General features: G+C 50.2%; 1 protein-coding gene across 1 annotated transcript in view; it reads right to left on the minus strand.

Moving 5' to 3' along the window:
- Nucleotides 1–4,340: 4,340 nt before the first annotated feature.
- ALDH4A1 (aldehyde dehydrogenase 4 family member A1) overlaps nt 4,341–17,887 on the minus strand; it is a 29,604-nt gene continuing 16,057 nt past the window's right edge. The window contains exons 11-15 of the mRNA XM_082230147.1: nt 16,837–16,881; nt 8,743–8,895; nt 7,569–7,690; nt 7,016–7,134; nt 4,341–5,468 (exon numbers count right to left, since the gene is read on the minus strand). Coding sequence (XP_082086273.1) covers nt 5,356–5,468; nt 7,016–7,134; nt 7,569–7,690; nt 8,743–8,895; nt 16,837–16,881 — 552 coding nt within the window. The 3' untranslated portion in view covers nt 4,341–5,355. The remainder of the gene's footprint in view (nt 5,469–7,015; nt 7,135–7,568; nt 7,691–8,742; nt 8,896–16,836; nt 16,882–17,887) is intronic.

The following is a 17,887-nucleotide window of genomic DNA, read 5'->3' on the forward strand; positions in this document are numbered from 1 at the left end:
TAGCAGAGTCTGTAACCTGAAGCGTATGTAACCTGAGGTACCACTGTATATGGTCTCGGCGGTCGCTCCCAGTCACCAGTCTTGCTGCCGCATTCTGGATTAATTGCAGTTTCTGAGTCACCTCAGCGCATTGCAGTAGTCCAAGCGAGAGACTGTCCAGATCATCATAAGAACATAAGAAGAGTCTGCTGGATCAGGCCAATGGACCATCTAGTCCAGTACTGTCCTTTCACAGTGGCTGCCCAGATGCCTCCCAATGGACAGTCTGCAAGCAGGATTCAAGCAGAAGACCGCCCCCTCTCCTGAGGTTTCCAGCAACTGGTATTCAGAAGTATCGCTGCCTCCAACCCTGGACACTAGATTTCTGCCACATCACTGCTTCTTGGTGTAACCAACCCTCGCAGGGTTGTCGTGGGATGAAATGAGGGGGGAGCAAAAGCCACCTTGAGCTCCTTGAGAGCCAGTGTGGTGTAGTGGTTAAGAGCGGTGGACTCGTAATCTGGTGAACCGGGTTTGATTCCCCGCTCCTCCACATACAGCTGCTGGGTGACCTTGGGCCAGTCACACTTCTCTGAAGTCTCTCAGCCTCACTCACCTCACAGAGTGTTTGTTGTGGGGGAGGAAGGGAAAGGAGATTGTTAGCCGCTTTGAGACTCCTTAGGGTAGTGATAAAGCGGGATATAAAATCCAAATTTAAACTCATTGGAGGAAGAAAGGTGGGACAGAATTGCAACTCCTACAGCAGGGATTAGGAGGCAGTGATTGGCTTATAAAGAGAGGATTGGGACAAATTCATGGAGGAAAGACCCATTTGTGGCTACAATCCTCAATTGCTATGTGTTAAGGTGCATTGTCATAAAACTGTAGAGTTGGAATGGCCATCTAGCCCAGGGAGTCCCCGACTTAGGTCTCCAGCTGTTGTGGACTACAAATCCCATCATCCCTAGCTAGCAGGACCAGTGGTCAGGGATGATGGGAATTGTAGTCCCAAAACAGCTGGAGGCCCAAGTTTGGGAAACCCTGCTCTACAAAGACTCATCAACCTTTTTGCCCAAGACTGCAGGGTGCTTGGCCTTTCACCAGCCTGGCGAAATAGAAGAGATACCGTATTTTTCGTTCTATAGGACACAATAGGACGCACCGGACCATAGGACACACCTTGTTTTAGAGGGGGAGAACAAGGGGGGGGAATCTCCCCCTATCTGCTCAGTGCCCCTTCAGCGAAGCAGAGGAGAAACGGAGCCCCTTCCATTTCTCTGCCCGCTTCGCTGAAGGGGCACTGCACAAAGAGGGGGAGATTTTTTTTTCTCTTGTTCTCCCCCTCTAAAACAAGGTGTGTTCTGTGCATCCAGGTTGGGGAGCAGCGCAAAGGTGGCAAGCAGCCTTCCCGCTGACCCCCCCCCCCGAGCTTGTGGGGCTGGCAGTGGGGGGAAGCACTGCTTTCCCCCACCGCCAGCCTCAAAGATCCCTGAAGCCTGCGGAGCGCAGTGCGAGTTCCCACTGCGCTCCGCAGGCTTCGGGTTCCTTTTGCTGAAGCCAAGAGAGTCTGAAGCCTGTGGAACACAGCAGGACCTCGCGCTGTGCTCCGAAGGTTTCAGGCAGCTAGTCCTGAAGCCTGGAGAGCGAGAGCCTGTGCACCGACCCCTCTTGCTCTCCAGGCTTCAGCGAAAGCAACGCAAAGCCTCCGGAGCGCAGAGGGAGCGCTCCCTCTGCGCTTTGGAGGCTTCACGTTGCTATCGCTGAAGCCAAGGAGCCTGTGTAGTGTAGTGGTTAAGAGCAGTAGCCTCGTAATCTGGGGAACCGGGTTCGCGTCTCTGCTCCTCCACCTGCAGCTGCTGGGTGACCTTGGGCCAGTCACACTTCTTTCAAGTCTCTCAGCCCCACTCACCTCACAGAGTGTTTGTTGTTGTGGGGGAGGAATGGAAAGGAGAATGTTAGCCGCTTTGAGACTCCTTAAAGGGAGTGAAAGGCGGGATATCAAATCCAAACTCTTCTTCTTCTTCTGCATTCGCTCCATAGGACGCACACACATTTCCCCTTCATTTTTGGAGGGGGGAAAGTATGTCCTATAGAGTGAAAAATACAGTAATCTAGATTACCCCCCTTGCCCGGAAACTTGCTTACAGAACGTGAACACCTGATTTTCCCAGCATCCCAATTACGATTCAGTCTACCGTCCTCTGGGGGCAGGAAGGACACCTGATGAAAAGTCATGCCGCATAAGATGAGTCAGTTGGTGGATATTTCCATCTGATGTTACAGAGGGCTCAGCAATCTGGCTGGTTTGCATACATTTCCCTGCCCTGAAGTATCTGGCCTCAAACCTGGAACAGAGGAGTCCAAAAGATGCAGCCGACAGACACACCTAAGGCAGAAACCCCACCCAGGCACTGCCTGAAGAAAAGAATCTTGGGAAGCAGGGTTTCGGGAGAGCTGCTGCCAGTCAGAGTAGGCAGTACAGAGTGAGATGGACCAACGGCCCAGCTCAGCAAATGGGCTGTAGCTCAGTGGTAAATCAAACAGTTTGTATATGTTTCAGTCTGAACCCCTAAAAAGTTGTTACCAGTCAGTACAGGCTAATTTTTATCATTTACTGTGGTACATCGGGTTACAAACTTGATTTGTTCCAGAGGTCCATTCTTAACCTGGAACCGTTCTTAATCTGAGGTACCACTTTAGCTAATGGAGCCTCCTGCTGCCGCTGCCGCTGCGCAATTTCTGTTCTCATCCTGGGGCGAAGTTCTTAACCCAAGGTACTACTTCCGGGTTAGCGGAGTTTGTAAGCTGAAGCATCTGTAACCTGAGGTGTTTGTAACCCGAGGGACCACTGTGTTGTTGTTGTTGTTATTTGCATTCTTAGTCTTGTTTTGTTTCATGAAAAGTAAACTCAAAGTAGCTTGCTACACATCTTCGCAACTGCGTAGTTACCAACTGGATTTCCAGGACACAAACTGGACTAGAACCTGAGGGTCCTGTGGCAGAGCATGCCCAAGCAAGCTAATGCTGCTGTTGCAATTTATGTGAAATTAATTTTAATGAAATTAGGGACGCGGGTGGCGCTGTGGGCTAAAAGCCTCAGCGCCTAGGGCTTGCCGATCGAAAGGTCGGCGGTTCGAATCCCCGCGGCGGGGTGCGCTCCCGCTGCTCGGTCCCAGCGCCTGCCAACCTAGCAGTTCGAAAGCACCCCCGGGGGCAAGTAGATAAATAGGTACCGCTTACCAGCGGGAAGGTAAACGGCGTTCCGTGTGCGGCTCTGGCTCGCCAGAGCAGCGTTGTCACGCTGGCCACGTGACCCGGAAGTGTCTCCGGACAGCGCTGGCCCCCGGCCTCTAGATGTGAGATGGGCGCACAAACCCCAGAGTCTGTCAAGACTGGCCCGTTCGGGCAGGGGTACCTTTACCTTTACCTTTAATTTTAATGAAAGGGACACGGGTGGCGCTGTGGGTTAAACCACAGAGCCTAGGACTTGCCAATCAGAAGGTTAGAGGTTCGAATCCCCGCAACGGGGTGAGCTCCCATTCCTCGGTCCCTGCTCTTGCCAACCTAGCAGTTTGAAAGCACGTCAAAGTGCAAATAGATAAATAGGTACCACTCCAGCGGGAAGGTAAATGGCGTTTCCATGTGCTGCTCTGGTTCGCCAGATGCGGCTTAGTCCTGCTGGCCACATGACTCGGAAGCTGTACGCCAGCTCCCTTGGCCAATAAAGCGAGATGAGCGCCACTACCCCAGAGTCGGTCACGACTGGACCTAATGGTCAGGGGTCCCTTTACCTTTACCTAATTTTAAGCATAAGTGATGTGCGCCTTGTCTGAAGATGAAGAGGCCTATATACACCGTTAATCGACGGGATGCCTGTAGAATTCATTAAGTGGTTCTGGTTGCGTCTTCGAGACTTTAGTGGAACAAAATGGTGTCCCGGTGGCAGGATCACAGCACATAGGACCTCTATTTCTCGAGCAAATGCGCTTAGCTCACCTCTGCAGCTGCTGACGTCACACAAGAGTCCACAAAGTCACACGGCATTTTGTACGACACGTGGTCTCATTCAACCCAACGCTAAAAGGTTTTCACCCACAGATTCCCACTTGTGGTATCCCCAAGAGCTGGGTTCCTACACCGGAGGAAAGTTGCCTCTAACCCCCTGCTCCAGATAACCTGAGCAAACTCAAGTGTGTGCATGTCACATGAATTGTAATCCTCAAGTCCAATGGCAAGATGTGGCCCTCCAGACCTCTGTATCTGGCCCTCAGGATCTCAAACCATAAAACTTCCCATCAGGCAACTTCCCCACCCCTTCCCTAAGTAAACATATTTTAATAAACCAAGTCCGAAAACGCATAAAATCTTAATCAGATTTACTAAGCTCTCTTTGTTCCAAAGGCACATCAAAATATGCACCCTATTACATTATTATTAACACTGAATTTAACAGCCGCATTGAGCTGTTAAACATATTGCATGTTAGCCGCCCACAAACCAATCATTCCATTTTAACTTTCCCCTCCAAAGTAACCTTCTTTTGACCTGGTTTTATTTCATTTGGAAAGTTGATGCCAGAATCTGGATAAAAATATCTGGGCTGCGAAAATAGGCATCCTTAAAAAAAAATAATAAAAAAACACCTTTGCCTAGCCCCACTTGAGTGATCAAATCTACAGCAGGTGAGGTTTATAAAGAAAGAGGCATTTTTTGTCCAAATAATATTGGCCAATGGGAACTTGGGTTTTGAAGATTTTGTCCAAAAAAACCACAAAACCCCACAGGGGTTGGAAGTAACAGGTCACAGAGGTCAGCAAGCTTGCAATGCTCGCTGCTGATACGATCCATGCTCAGTCTGAAACCCAGAGGTCTTTTGGGGGATTGAACCCTCTTTTTCCAACCCATGACTCTGAGTTCAGAGGGTCAGCTCAGACAAGCAAATGCCCTTACAAACCAGCGTTTTAACAAAGCTGCGCTTGGCAGAGAACCCGTATTCCTCTGCCCGGGTGGGAGCAGGGCACAGTTTAAGGTGGAAAAATAGCATGGTGCAAACTTTTTAGAGACTCGAATCAAGAGGGCTTAGCTCAGCATATCTGGAATCTTACCAAGGTTTAAAATGTGTTTAAATTAGAGAGCTTTTTAAAGATTAAAATAATATTAATAATGAAAGGTTATTCCAAAGGCTAACATTGCACTGAGCCTCAATGTTTCCTCCAAAACAGGAAATAAGGTTCCCCAAGGGATTTGGGGAGGGGGCATCAGTTCCTAAATACAGCTGTGCATTATGAGAGATTGCCACTATTTTAGCAGATCCACAGTGCGGTGGGTCGGTAACCCAACTGCGGCTCCAAGATTAAGGCACCGTTGAGAGCTGCATCACTGCATGTAGGGATACTTCCAGTCCCCCAGGGGTGCGTGGGTTTCTTTGACGGCTTGGGGGGATGTCCAGCGCAGGATGTAGTGGGGGCTCCCTGGCTTGTCGTTCGTTCCTGTTTCCAAAGGGGGGAAATGCAAATGGCAATCTGAGAACAACAATTTCCTTTTTTTTTTCAAAACACAAAACAAGCAAAGCAAGCTGCTAGACCTCATTGCGCCTCCAGCTACTTATTTCACGTTAGGGACTTTCTATTGCTAACACCGTTTTCTTCTTCTTTCACCTGCCTTTTCACTGGTCTTTACCTCTTTTGCATTTTTAACTTTTTCTATGGTTTTCTTGCACGGTTCTGTTTTCATTGCTGTAAACCGCTTTGACGTGCATTTTTGAAATGCTAATTTAAAAAAAAACACCAAGATATTCAATAAATAAATCTTGGGATTTGGAAGTGTGCTCTATTATAAGGAAATGTAATATTACATTTCCTCTCGGCGCTCCCTGTTAATTGGGCAGCCAACATGGTGTAGAGCAGGGATGTCCAACAGCTCGATCGTGATCTACTGGTAGATCCCTGCAAGGTCTTGGTAGATCGCTGTTTGATCTCTGGCTACCTTTCCTCAGCATCACTGAAACTGACTCCTGCCCTGCCCTCCATTGTTGTCTGATCAGAGGAAGGGAAGACAGAGCTTTCCCTCTGTGGCTGTTATCACTCAAAGCAATATTATTGTGAGTGACTTTTCCCCTTTGACCCTTGCCTCTAACACCCCCCAAAAAACGGAAAAAGCTCCCTAAGAAAAGTTCAACAACTTTGACCTGAACTCCCACAAAAGCGGGGGTAGATCACTGCCAGATTTTAATTCTGAAAGTAGATCACAGTCTCTCGGGAGTTGGCCACTCCTCGTGTAGAGTGTCAGACCTGGGAGGAGAGACCAAGGTTCAAATCACACCATTTGGCCACACGAAGCCCCCCCCCCCCAGGAGACCTTGGGGGACAGCCGCTGTCCCTCAGCCTGGCCTACCCCACAGGGTCGTTGTTGTGAGGATAAAATGAGGGGGAGCACTTGACATGCCACTTTGAGCTCCTTTTAGGAAAGAAGATGATCGTAGAATTGCAAGGGATTCCAAAGGCTCACCTAGGCCAATTCCATGACAGATGGCCATCCAATCTCTGCTTAAATGCAATTATTATTATTATTATTATTATTATTATTATTATTATTATTATTATTATTACCCCACCCATCTGGCTGGGTTTCCCCAGCCACCCTGGGCGGCTTCCAACAGAATATTAAAATACAATAACCTATTAAACATTAAAAGCTTCCCTAAACAGGGCTGCCTTCAGATGTCTTCTAAAAGTCTGGTAGTTGTTTATCTCTTTGACATCTGGTGGGAGGGCATTCCACAGGGCGGGCGGCACTACTGAGAAGGCCCTTTCTCTGGTTCCCTGTAACTTGGCTTCTCGCAGCGAGGGAACCGCCAGAAGGCCCTCGGCGCTGGACCTCAGTGTCCGGGCAGAACGATGGGGGTGGAGGCGCTCCTTCAGGTATACTGGACTGAGGCCGTTTAGGGCTTTAAAGGTGACTAAAGCAGAGGAGGGAGGCAGAAGGTGCTGCGCTGCCCCACCCAGTGTAAAACCCCACCCAACTTTCACTCACACACCTGAGGCCCGGGATCCGCCAAACGGCTGCTGCGCCACGACGGAGCCAGTTGACTTGTCGTTGATGTAGAAGTTGCCAGCTGCGTTCCTCAGGACCTTTGACGCTTCGTCAATGACGGCTCTGCAAGAGACATAGAAACAGGGGTGGAGGGAATCATGTTAAGACAGAACGAGGCCACACCTGCGCAACAGGTCACACAGACAACCCAGAAGACCCGGGATGGAATCAATGGACGTGCCCTTGGCGGGGGGCAGTCAGTGCCTCTCTCAGCCTAATCTACCTCGCAGGGTCGTTGTGGGGGTGTAATGAGGAGCACGGACAAAACCATGCACACCGCGCTGAGCTCTTCGGAGGGGAAAAAGTGGGGTACCAACCCAATGAAATAATAAAAGTGGGTCCTTGTCTTGGAAAGACAGCTCAGAATCAAAACCCATACCTATATAAAATTAGTTCCTCCTCTCTTGACTTGCTCGCACCACGTCATTTGTACTATGCTGGCAAATGTGGTCAGGATGAGACCCTGTGGGGGGTGGGGGGTGGACTCCAATGCTTACTTATCTTGGGCAAACACTGCCCCCGTGAGGCCATACGGAGAAGTGTTGTCAATCAGCTGAAGGATGTCTTTGTACTGACTCTCCGGGTAAACATACACAGTCAGAACGGGCCCGAAAATTTCCTGAATGGAGGGGGGGAGAAGGTGGGGGGGGTGGAGATAAGAGACAAGAGATGCATCTCAGAGAACAGCATTGGTGTGAGTGTCTAAGCCTCTGCAAATCTTCGGGATCTGTCCCGAACCTTCCAACATTCAGCTTAGATAACACCTAGAGTCGAACTTAGCTGGATGCCACATAATGGGTCTACTCTGAGTAGGACCCCAACTCCCAGGGTTGCCCCAGACCACTGGCCAAGCTTGGCTAAAGGTGATGGGAGTTGGAGCCCCAACAACACAAAGAGAGTTGCAAGTCGTGGCCAACTCTGGGGTTGCGGCGCTCATCTCGCTTTATTGGCCGAAGGAGCCGGCGTACAGCTTCTGGGTCATGTGGCCAGCATGACTAAGCCGCTTCTGGCAAACCAGAGCAGCGCACGGAAACACCGTTTACCTTCCCGCTGGAGCGGTACCTATTTATCTACTTGCACTGGCGTGCTTTCGAACTGCTAGGTTGGCAGGAGCAGGGACCGAGCAACGGGAGCTCACCCTGTCACAGGGATTCAAACTGCCAACCTTCTGATCAGCAAGCCCTAGGCTCTGTGGTTTAACCCACAGCGCCACCTGCGTCCCTTTTCCTTTCTAGAGTAGGGTAAATGCCTTCATCCATCGTACCCACCTTGGAAGCTGTGTTTGGGGGGGGGGCACACAAATACTGTTGGCAATTTTTGCTTTAGCAGCCAGCTGGATCAGGTCCATGCCTCATCTAGTCCAGCGTCCTGTTCTCTCAGTGGCCAGCCTGATGAAACCCACAAGGAAGACCCAAACCCAATTCCCAATAATAATAATTTATTATTTATACCCACCCCCCATCTGGCTGGGTCTCCCCAGCCACCCTGGGCGGCTTCCAACAAAGTATTAAAATACAATCCCTTCTTGCAATTTTCAGCAACAAGTTGGATCTTGTGACTTCCTAGCCACACCAGGCCTCGCTTTCTGGCTTCACACGAAATGTGTGTGTGAGCCACGGAGGACGGTCAACGTTCCCCTGGGAAGAAACGCTGTCCCCTTCGAAGACTCACCTCTTGCATGATGGGGTCTTTCGGATCCTTCGTCTCAATAATACACGGCTGGACGAAATACCCAACCTTATCGTCGCACCCGCCTCCGGCCAGGATGCTGAGGTTCGACGACGTCTCGGCGTGGCCGAGCCACTTCTTGATGCGCTCGAAAGACTGGAAGAGAAGAAGGATATAAGAACATAAAGAGAAGCTTCCGGATCAGGCCAACGACCCATCAAGTCCACCATCTCACAGTGGCAGAACAGGAAACCAGCAAGCAAGGATCTGGTCACAAGAGCCCTCTTCCCCTTCAGAGAGCCAGTGTGGTGTAGTGGTTAAGAGCGGTAGACTCGTAATCTGGGGAACCGGGTTCGCGTCTCCGCTCCTCCACATGCAGCTGCTGGGTGACCTTGGGCCAGTCACACTTCTCTGAAGTCTCTCAGCCCCACTCACCTCACAGAGTGTTTGTTGTGGGGGAGGAAGGGAAAGGAGAATATTAGCCGCTTTGAGACCCCTTCGGGTAGTGATAAAGCGGGATATCAAATCCAAACTCTTCAAACTCTTCTCACTGTTTCCAGAAACTTGCATTCAGAAGCGTGGCTAGCAGCCATCAATAGTCTTCTCCTCCTCCATGAATCTGTCCAATCATCTTTTAAAGCCACATAAGCTGGTGGCCATCACTGCCTCCTGTGGCAGGGAGTTCCGTAGTTTAACAATGTGCTGCATAAAGGAGTTCTTTTATCTGTTCTGAATTACCATTTCCTTGGTTCAGCTTCATCGGATGCCTAGCAAGTTCTAGTGTTATTTTGAGAGGGAGAAAAAAACCCTTTCTCCGTGCCACCCATAAATTTATAAGCTTCTATCAGGTCGCCTCTTATTCACCATTTCTCTAAACCAGTTGGGCCTCCAGCTGTTTGTTTTGGACTACAACTCCCATCATCCCTAGTTAGCCGGACCAGCGGTCATGGATGATGGGAATTGTAGTCCAAAAACAGCCGGAGACCCAAGTTTGGGAAAACACCACTCTAAATCAAAAAGTCCCAAACACTGCAACCTTTCTTCATAGGGGTCACTCCACACACGCACACACCCCTTTGTTTATTTTGCTTGTCCTTTTCTGAATCTTTTCCAACTCTATAATATCCCTTTTGAAGGGAGGCAACCAGAACAACAGACAATATTCCAGACGCAGTTGCACCACAGGTTTGTATAATGGCATTATGACACAGGCTGTTTCCGTTTCCATCCCCGCCCTACAAAATTTGGGTGCGACCACCAGAATGGAGGGTTTGTGAAGGAAGGCCCAAGCCCTCCACCCACCCAGATCACATTCACACAACCGCCTGCATTTGGGTGATCGGTACAAGCACTCCGACAGCACTCTACTGTGTCGACTTCAGAATTGTTCTCAGCTGAAAATCGAGCAACACCATATCAAGCCCTTAACAGCTTGGGACTCGTTTGCTTGCAGGGTCGCCTTAATAGACACCCACTTGACTTCCAAATTCTGCAAAACTGCCACTGTTACAGGTGCCTGCTGTACACTACACAAAGGATCTTTTTCATGAAGGCGGCACCTACACTTTGGAACTCCCCGCCTCTTGAAATCCAGAACGTGCCAAAACTCACAGCGCCCTTTTCAGCGCCCACCAGAAACATATTTTTTTGCCTATCCACGCGTTCTTTGGCTGACTGCTAGTCTTAATTCTTTTGGAAGTTTTCAGATACCTGCCAATTTCATCGTTTTGTTTGTTTCCGTAAAGCACTCAGAGGTTATACAGTGGTACCTCGGGTTAAGATCTTAATTCGTTTGGGAGGTCCATTCTTAACCTGAAACTGTTCTTAACCTGAGGTACCACTTTAGCTAATGGGGCCTCCTGCTGCTGTTGTGCAGTGGCTGCATGATTTCTGTTCTCATCCTAAAGCAAAGTTCTTAACCTGAGGTACTATTTCTGGGTTAGCGGAGTCTGTAACCTGAAGCGTATGTAACCTGAAGCGTATGGAACCCGAGGTACCACTGTAATGCCCTCAAGTGGTGGCTCCACTCCCTTGGCCAAGGTGGGCTGGCTCATCTTGGGGGGGGGGCGGTTGAGCTAGATGGAAGGGACGGAGGCCGCCCCTGACTTTCCTAGGAGGGCCAAGCAAAGGAAAGAAGAGGAGGATTCTGGGAAATGAGAAACTTGCCCCAAAGATAGATCCCCGTGGTCAGTGGCGCCTCTTCCCAACCCCATTGGGTGTGACGAGAGATTAGCCCGATTCAACAGGAGAAGCAAAGGACTTCAAAGGGAAAGTCTTTGGCTACGGGAAGGGGGAAATGTGCCTAGACGGAGCGAAGCAGGGGAACGTGAGGGCGGGGAGCGAAAAGGAGGAGGAGGAGGAGGAGGCGATGGCAGCGGTGGGGTTATCATTATTGACAGATGCCTGCTCCTAAGCTGTGAAAATACGTCTTTAAAGAAAGCATTTGCCGGCTCAGCCGTAATCTCAGCAGGGATTCGCTCAGCAGAAAAGGCAGGAATGGAGGAAGCTCAGCTCCTGGGAGGTGGAGATAGCAGAGCGAGGGGGGGGGCGAGGAAGGAACCGAGGTGGGGGTAACGCCACGCAGGACCCAGAGACTGGGGAGGGGGGTGGGACAGGGAGCCATGGAAAGCAGGACAGGAAAGGACAGGTAGCTGTGGGATCGCTGGCTGTGGGTCTGAGAAGGATCGGGAGGCCAGACCTACATCCCTAGGTGGAAGGAGGAAATGGGTTTGCCGGGCCAATTTGGGCCTTTTTCTGTTTCCTTTCTATCCCACCTTTATCTCCCGATAAAGGCAGCCGACGTTGTTCTCCTCCTCTAATCCCTTCAGCAAACCTGTGAGGTAATTTAGGCTGTCCCAAGACCCCCAAGCGAGTTTCATGGCCAAGTGGGGTGTGGCTGAATTCGAACGCTGGTCTCTGGGGTCCTAGCCCAACGCCATAACCGCTATACCACACTGCCTGCAATGCAACTGATGCACTCCAGAGTTTCGTTGAGGATCATCCTGGGAGACGTTCGGCTGAAGGGCAACTGACAGAGATATGATGCAGAACAAATAGGGTTGAGTCAGGAGGTGGCCAAAGAGAGGGAGGACCCCAATTTGGCTGCAGTTGGAGGGAGTCAAGAGGGTGGGGGCTTTGTGAGTTTCATTAAGGGCCTTGCTTCCTTCAGGATCATAAGAACCCCCTGCTGGATCAGACCAATGGCCCATCTAGTCCAGCGTCCTGTTCTCACAGTGGCTGACCAGAGGCCTCAAAAGGAAACCCACAAGCAGTGTCGGAGCACAAGGGCATTGTCCCCTCTGGTGGTTTCCAGCAACTGATGTCCACAGAAGCATCACTGCCTCCGACTGTGGAGGGCAGAGCAGAGCCGCTGTGGCTAGTAGCCATCAAGAACCCTCTCCTCTGTGAATTTGTCCAATCCACAGCGATTGCCATCACTGTATCCAGTGGGGGGGGGGAGTTCCACAGCCTAACCACGCGCTGCACAAAAGAAGACTTCCTTTTTTCCTCAATGTTCCAACATTCAGCTTCAGTGGAGGTTCACAAGTTGATGAGGAAGAAAAACTCTGTCCACCTCCGCCATGCAGAAATTTATAAACTTCTGCCAGGTCGCTTCTAATACTTGCCTTTTCCCTAAACTAAAAAGTCCCAAGGACTCCAACTTTTCTTCATAACAGAGTCATTCCATTCCCACCTTGATCATTTCGGCCTCTGCACCTTTCCCGACTCAACAGTATCCTTTTTGAGGGGAGGCTCCCAGAACTGGACACAGAACATTCATAGAATTCTACAGTTGGAAGGGACCCTGACGGTCATTCTAGACCAACCCCCTGCAATGCAGGAATATGCAGCTGTCCCGTTATCAGCACCATACTTTGCATTCCAAATGTGTCCAGAGCAAAGATTTCGATAATGGCATCCTGATACTGGCAATTTCGTTTTCAATTCCTTCCTTCGCCTTAACATGGAAAACGATTGATCACTCTTTATGCCAGAGAAAACTGAGGCCAGGTTTTCCTCGCCTTCTCGGGGAAACTGCACAGGTAAAGACTGGTGGGGAGGAAGAGAGAGCAACGTCTAGGCTGGAAGGAAGACCCCCCCCAAACTGGTCTGTCTATCCAGTGGCGTAGCGTGGGTTGTCAGCACCCGGGGCAAGGCAAGTAATTTGCGCCCCCGAACCCGTGGATTTGCGCCCCCTAACCCTAACCCCCAGATGTTGCGCCCGGTGCGGACGGCCCCCCTGCACCCCCCACGCTACGCCACTGTGTCTATCTCAGTTTTGTGCGCACACATAGACACACATCGGGGGGAAAGCTGTTGGTCCATCTACCGTATTTTTCACTCCATAGGGTGCACCTAGTTTTTAGGGTGGCTTCCTCTTTAGCCACACGCAACCTCTCCAGCTGGGAGAGGCTGCGCAGGGCTTTGGCAGAAGCCAAGACAGCAAGCAGGATCCATCCCGCTTGCTGTCTTGGCTTCGTTTTCAGCCATGGGGCTGGGGCGGGGGAAGCCTGAGCTTCCCCCGACCCCAGAACAGGTCCGGGAGCGGCGGGGCTGGGGGCGCACTCCGAAGGCTTGCGGATAGCTGCCTGAAGCCCGGGGAGTGCACCAGGAGTTGGTGCTGTGCTCCCCGGGCTTCAGGCTGCTATCCGCAAGCCTTCGGAGCCCGGTGGGAACTCCCACCGTGCTCTGAAGGCTTGTGGATAGCTGCCTGAAGCCTGGAGAGCGAGAGGGGTCAGTGCGCACCGACCCCTCTCGCTCTCCAGGCTTCAGCGAAAACCTGCATTCACTCCATAGGACGCACACACATTTCCCCTTCATTTTTGGAGGGGGGGAAATACGTCCTATAGAGCGAAAAATACGGTAGCTTGGTATTGTCTACACTGACTGGCAGCAATCGCTTTCAAGGGTTTCAGGCAAGAGTTGCAGAGCAGGTGCCCTACTCATTGAGCCTGCTCACTCCTTCCAGCTGGGACCCTGCAATTTTTAGGGGCTGGTTTACATCAACCGACACCACCCAAAGAACACTACACAATGAAACAAAAAGGTTCTATATGTGGGCCTGTGGAAACGCTAAAAGCCCAGCTAGTTGCTGTGGGAATTAAGCCATGAATCTATGCACAAGTGTGAACTAGTTTTCTGCCAGGTTTTCCAGGACTAAGCAGCAACCTGCATTGCAGAAGGGCAAAAATCTGCCATAGCCATGAACGTCTTTTGAACCCCTATATAGACAGACCTCTGTAGTCTATGCTCTGGCAACCTCTAGGTTGTTGTTACTGTTTAGTCATTTAGTCGTGTCCGACTCTTCGTGACCCCATGGATCAGAGCACGCCAGGCACTCCTGTCTTCCACTGCCTCCCGCAGTTTGGTCAGACTCATGTCTGTAGCCTCGAGAACGCTGTCTAACCATCTCTTCCTCTGTCATCCCCTTCTCCTTGTGCCCTCCATCTTTCCCAACATCAGGGTCTTTTCCAGGGAGTCTTCTCTTCTCATGAGGTGGCCAAAGTATTGGAGCCTCAGCTTCAGGATCTGTCCTTCCAGTGAGCACTCAGGACTGATTTCCTTCAGAATGGATAGGTTTGATCTTCTTGCAGCCCATGGGACTCTCAAGAGTCTCCTCCAGCACCATAATTCAAAAGCATCAATTCTTCAGCGATCAGCCTTCTTTATGGTCCAGCTCTCACTTCCATACATCACTACTGGGAAAACCATAGCTTTAACTATATGGACCTTTGCCGGCAAGGTGATGTCTCTGCTTTTTAAGATGCTGTTTAGGTTTATCATTGCTTTTCTCCCAAGAAGCAAGCGTCTTTTCATTTCGTCACTGCCCCTTCATAGATCACTGCCTTGCCGTGGCGAAGGAGCTTGAATAACTCAGAGAAGCTATGAGCTATGCCGTGCAGGGCCACCCAAGATGGAAGGTCATAGTGGAGAGTTTTGACCAAACGTGATCTACCTGGAGCAGGAACCGGCAAGCCACTCCAGTATCCCTGCCAAGATAACTCCATGGACAAAGACCTCTAAGTTAGATTACAGCAGTTGTATTATACATAGGGTGGCCTCTGAGGATGGTTCGGAGGCTTCAAGATGGTCCAGAATTTGGTGGCCAGGTTGCTCACTGGAGCAAGATGGCATGAGCATATTGCACCGATCCTGCCCGACTGTGCTAGTTTTCAATTTGTTTCTGGGCCCAATTCAAAGTGCTGCTTTTGACATATAAAGCCTTAAACGGCTCAGGACCGCAATACCTCAAGGACAGACTCTCCCCATAAAAGCGACCTGGACCCTGGACCCTTCTTCATGTGCCTCTTCTGTGAGAAGTCCGGAGGGTGGTGACACAAGAACGGGGCCTTCTCTGCAGTGGCTCCCCGTCTGTGGAATGCTCACCCCAGGGAGGCTCACCTGGCACCTGCATTATACACCTTTAGACACCAGGCAAAAACATTCCTCTTCAACCAGGCCTTCCACCTCTATCTGTGGCTTTTGAGAAGTGGGTGAGACACATTTCCCCACGCCCACCTTGATTTTAATGCATCTATGTTGCAGGGGTGTAGTTGTAAATTGCTCTGGGTTGCCTTGGGCAAGATAAAGCAACTAGCAAAGTTAATTAGTAAATAAATGGGGAGTCTCAGGCTCAGGGGCTGATTTGAGGTCCTCAAAGCCTCTCTTTTCAGCCCCTAAGACTCTCACCAGGCCACACCCCCTCCTCTGAGGCCACACTCCTCACTGCCCCTGCTTTGCACCCCACTTGAGTGTTTTAGCCTGGCTGGGAACTGCTTCCCTTGAACTCTGAAAATGCCTCTTCCTTCCTTGGATGGGGGCATAGAGAAGGACACGTGACTGTTTTATTAAAGTACCCGGTGCTGGATTTACGTATAAGCTAAACAAGCTATAGCTTAGGGCCCCACTCTCTTGGGGACCCCAAAAAAGTTTAAAGGGGGGAAAACTGGATGTACATTTCCAAAATATAAGATAAAAAATAAATAAAATAAAACCTATATACAGCAACAGTTGTGTAGGTCCATAAATTACAATATAGCATATATTCAACACAAAAACCAGCAACAATTTGTTGTTGACAGCTGGACACATAAAAGGCCCCATTACCTTCAGCAGCTTAGGGCCTCATCAGACCTAAATCCGGCCCTGAAAGTACCCTATTGCACAAAGGCAAAATTTACCTTTACTGCCCCTCCCACTTTTGCCTCTGCCCCCACCCACCATGACACATGGCCCCCGGAAGCCTGCCTAGAATGGAATGTGGCCCTCGGTCTGCAAAAGGCTGGGCAAGCAGTGGCCAAAGGATAAGGAGTGTGGACATGTGTCGTTGTTGCTGCTGCTAAATTTGTTGCATCCCAATCTTGCTGCTAAATTTGTTGCCTCCCAATCTTTCTCAAAAAAAGCCCTGGGGTAGCAGCTACCAGCAGCTAACACACAAAATGGATTTTACAGAAACCATAATCTACAAATAACCAAAAACCCCAGCTTGGCCATACAATTCTCCATTAGTGATGGCGGTTGGCGCCCACTGGGCCCAGTAGGGCAGAAGGCAGGGAGCCAAACAGCAGGTGGCGCTAGAGCAAAAGACAGGCAGGGCCAACCCCTGGTCTGGTTGCAATACAAAAGCCAGGCAGGGAATCACTAGCTTAGGACAGAGTCTACTGAGCCAATGAGATCAAGAAGAAGAAGAAGAAGAAGAGTTTGGATTTGATATCCCGCCTTTCACTCCCCTTCAGGAGTCTCAAAGCGGCTAACATTCTCCTTTCCCTTCCTCCCCCACAACAAACACTCTGTGAGGTGAGTGGGGCTGAGAGACTTCAGAGAAGTGTGACTGGCCCAAGGTCACCCAGCAGCTGCATGTGGAGGAGCGGAGACTCGAACCCGGTTCCCCAGATTACAAGACTACCGCTCTTAACCACTACACCACACTGGCTCACAACCCTACAGCACCCCAAAAGCCTGTAAGGATAAATGAACAAAACCAGCGTAGGGGGCAGTCAGAGGTGCAGAGGGACGGAATTTCCATAGAGAAATCCTGATTTCACCGTACAGAATTACTGGAGCGACCAGAAAAGAGATACGAATGAAGCCCATTACCTTGTGGTCGATGACAGCAGAGAAGAACGTCTCGAAATCTGTCGGCTGGGGAGAAAACCAAACGAGGGAGAAAAAATGTGAGATGCCACTTGGTTTCTGTTCTGCCCATCTCCCACCAAAATGAGGGCTGCATTCATGTCTTACGTTGAAGGTATACCATTTGATACCATTTCAATGCCGCTTTGGCTTCCTCTGAGGATTCTGGGAACTGTAGTTTGTTAAAGGTGCTGAAGGTTGTCTGAGATCCCACTTCCCCTCCCGAGTTATTCCCTGGGAAGAGGGACTGATTGCTAAACTGCTTTGGAAACTGTAACTCTGGGCGGGGAATGGAGGAACCTCCTAACAACTCTCAGCAGCCTTAACAAACTACAGTTCCCAGAATCCTTTGGAGGAAGCCATGGAAGTTTAAAGTGACATGATACTGCTTCAAATTTTCAGTGTAGATGGGGTTTTTTGTTGCGATCAGCCCTGTTTCCGTCGCGCTACAGTTCCGAGTCGCACTAAAAACCATTAATCTCACTATCTGCAACGGCCGAAACTAACGTAATTAATGGCCAAACGAACTTCAGTGTCTTTAGGTAGAGAAGCTACTATCATCAATGCTTTCCCCAAAGAATTCAGGGAGCTGTAGACTGTTATGGTGTAGTGGTTAAGAGCAGTAGTCTTGTAATCTGGTGAACCGGGTTCGCGTCTCCGCTCCTCCACATGCAGCTGCTGGGTGACCTTGGGCCAGTCACACTTCTCTGATGTCTCTCAGCCCCACTCACCTCACAGAGTGTTTGTTGTGGGGGAGGAAGGGAAAGGAGAATGTTAGCCGCTTTGAGACTCCTTAAAGGGAGTGAAAGGCGGGATATCAAATCCAAACTACTCTTCTTCTTCTTATGGGTGCTGAGAGTTGTTCTTCCCCACACAGAGCTACGATTCCCAGAGTACCTCAGCAAAAAGGACGGACTGTTAAGGCACTCTGTGAATGTGCTCAATGAGGACACGAATCACAGAGCACGAGATTTGGATGGGGAAGGGATCTAGGTTCAACCCTCGCCATCTATGG

Source organism: Podarcis vaucheri (genome assembly GCF_965113315.1).
Source record: "Podarcis vaucheri genome assembly, chromosome: 7".
Taxonomy (NCBI): Eukaryota; Metazoa; Chordata; class Lepidosauria; order Squamata; family Lacertidae; genus Podarcis; species Podarcis vaucheri.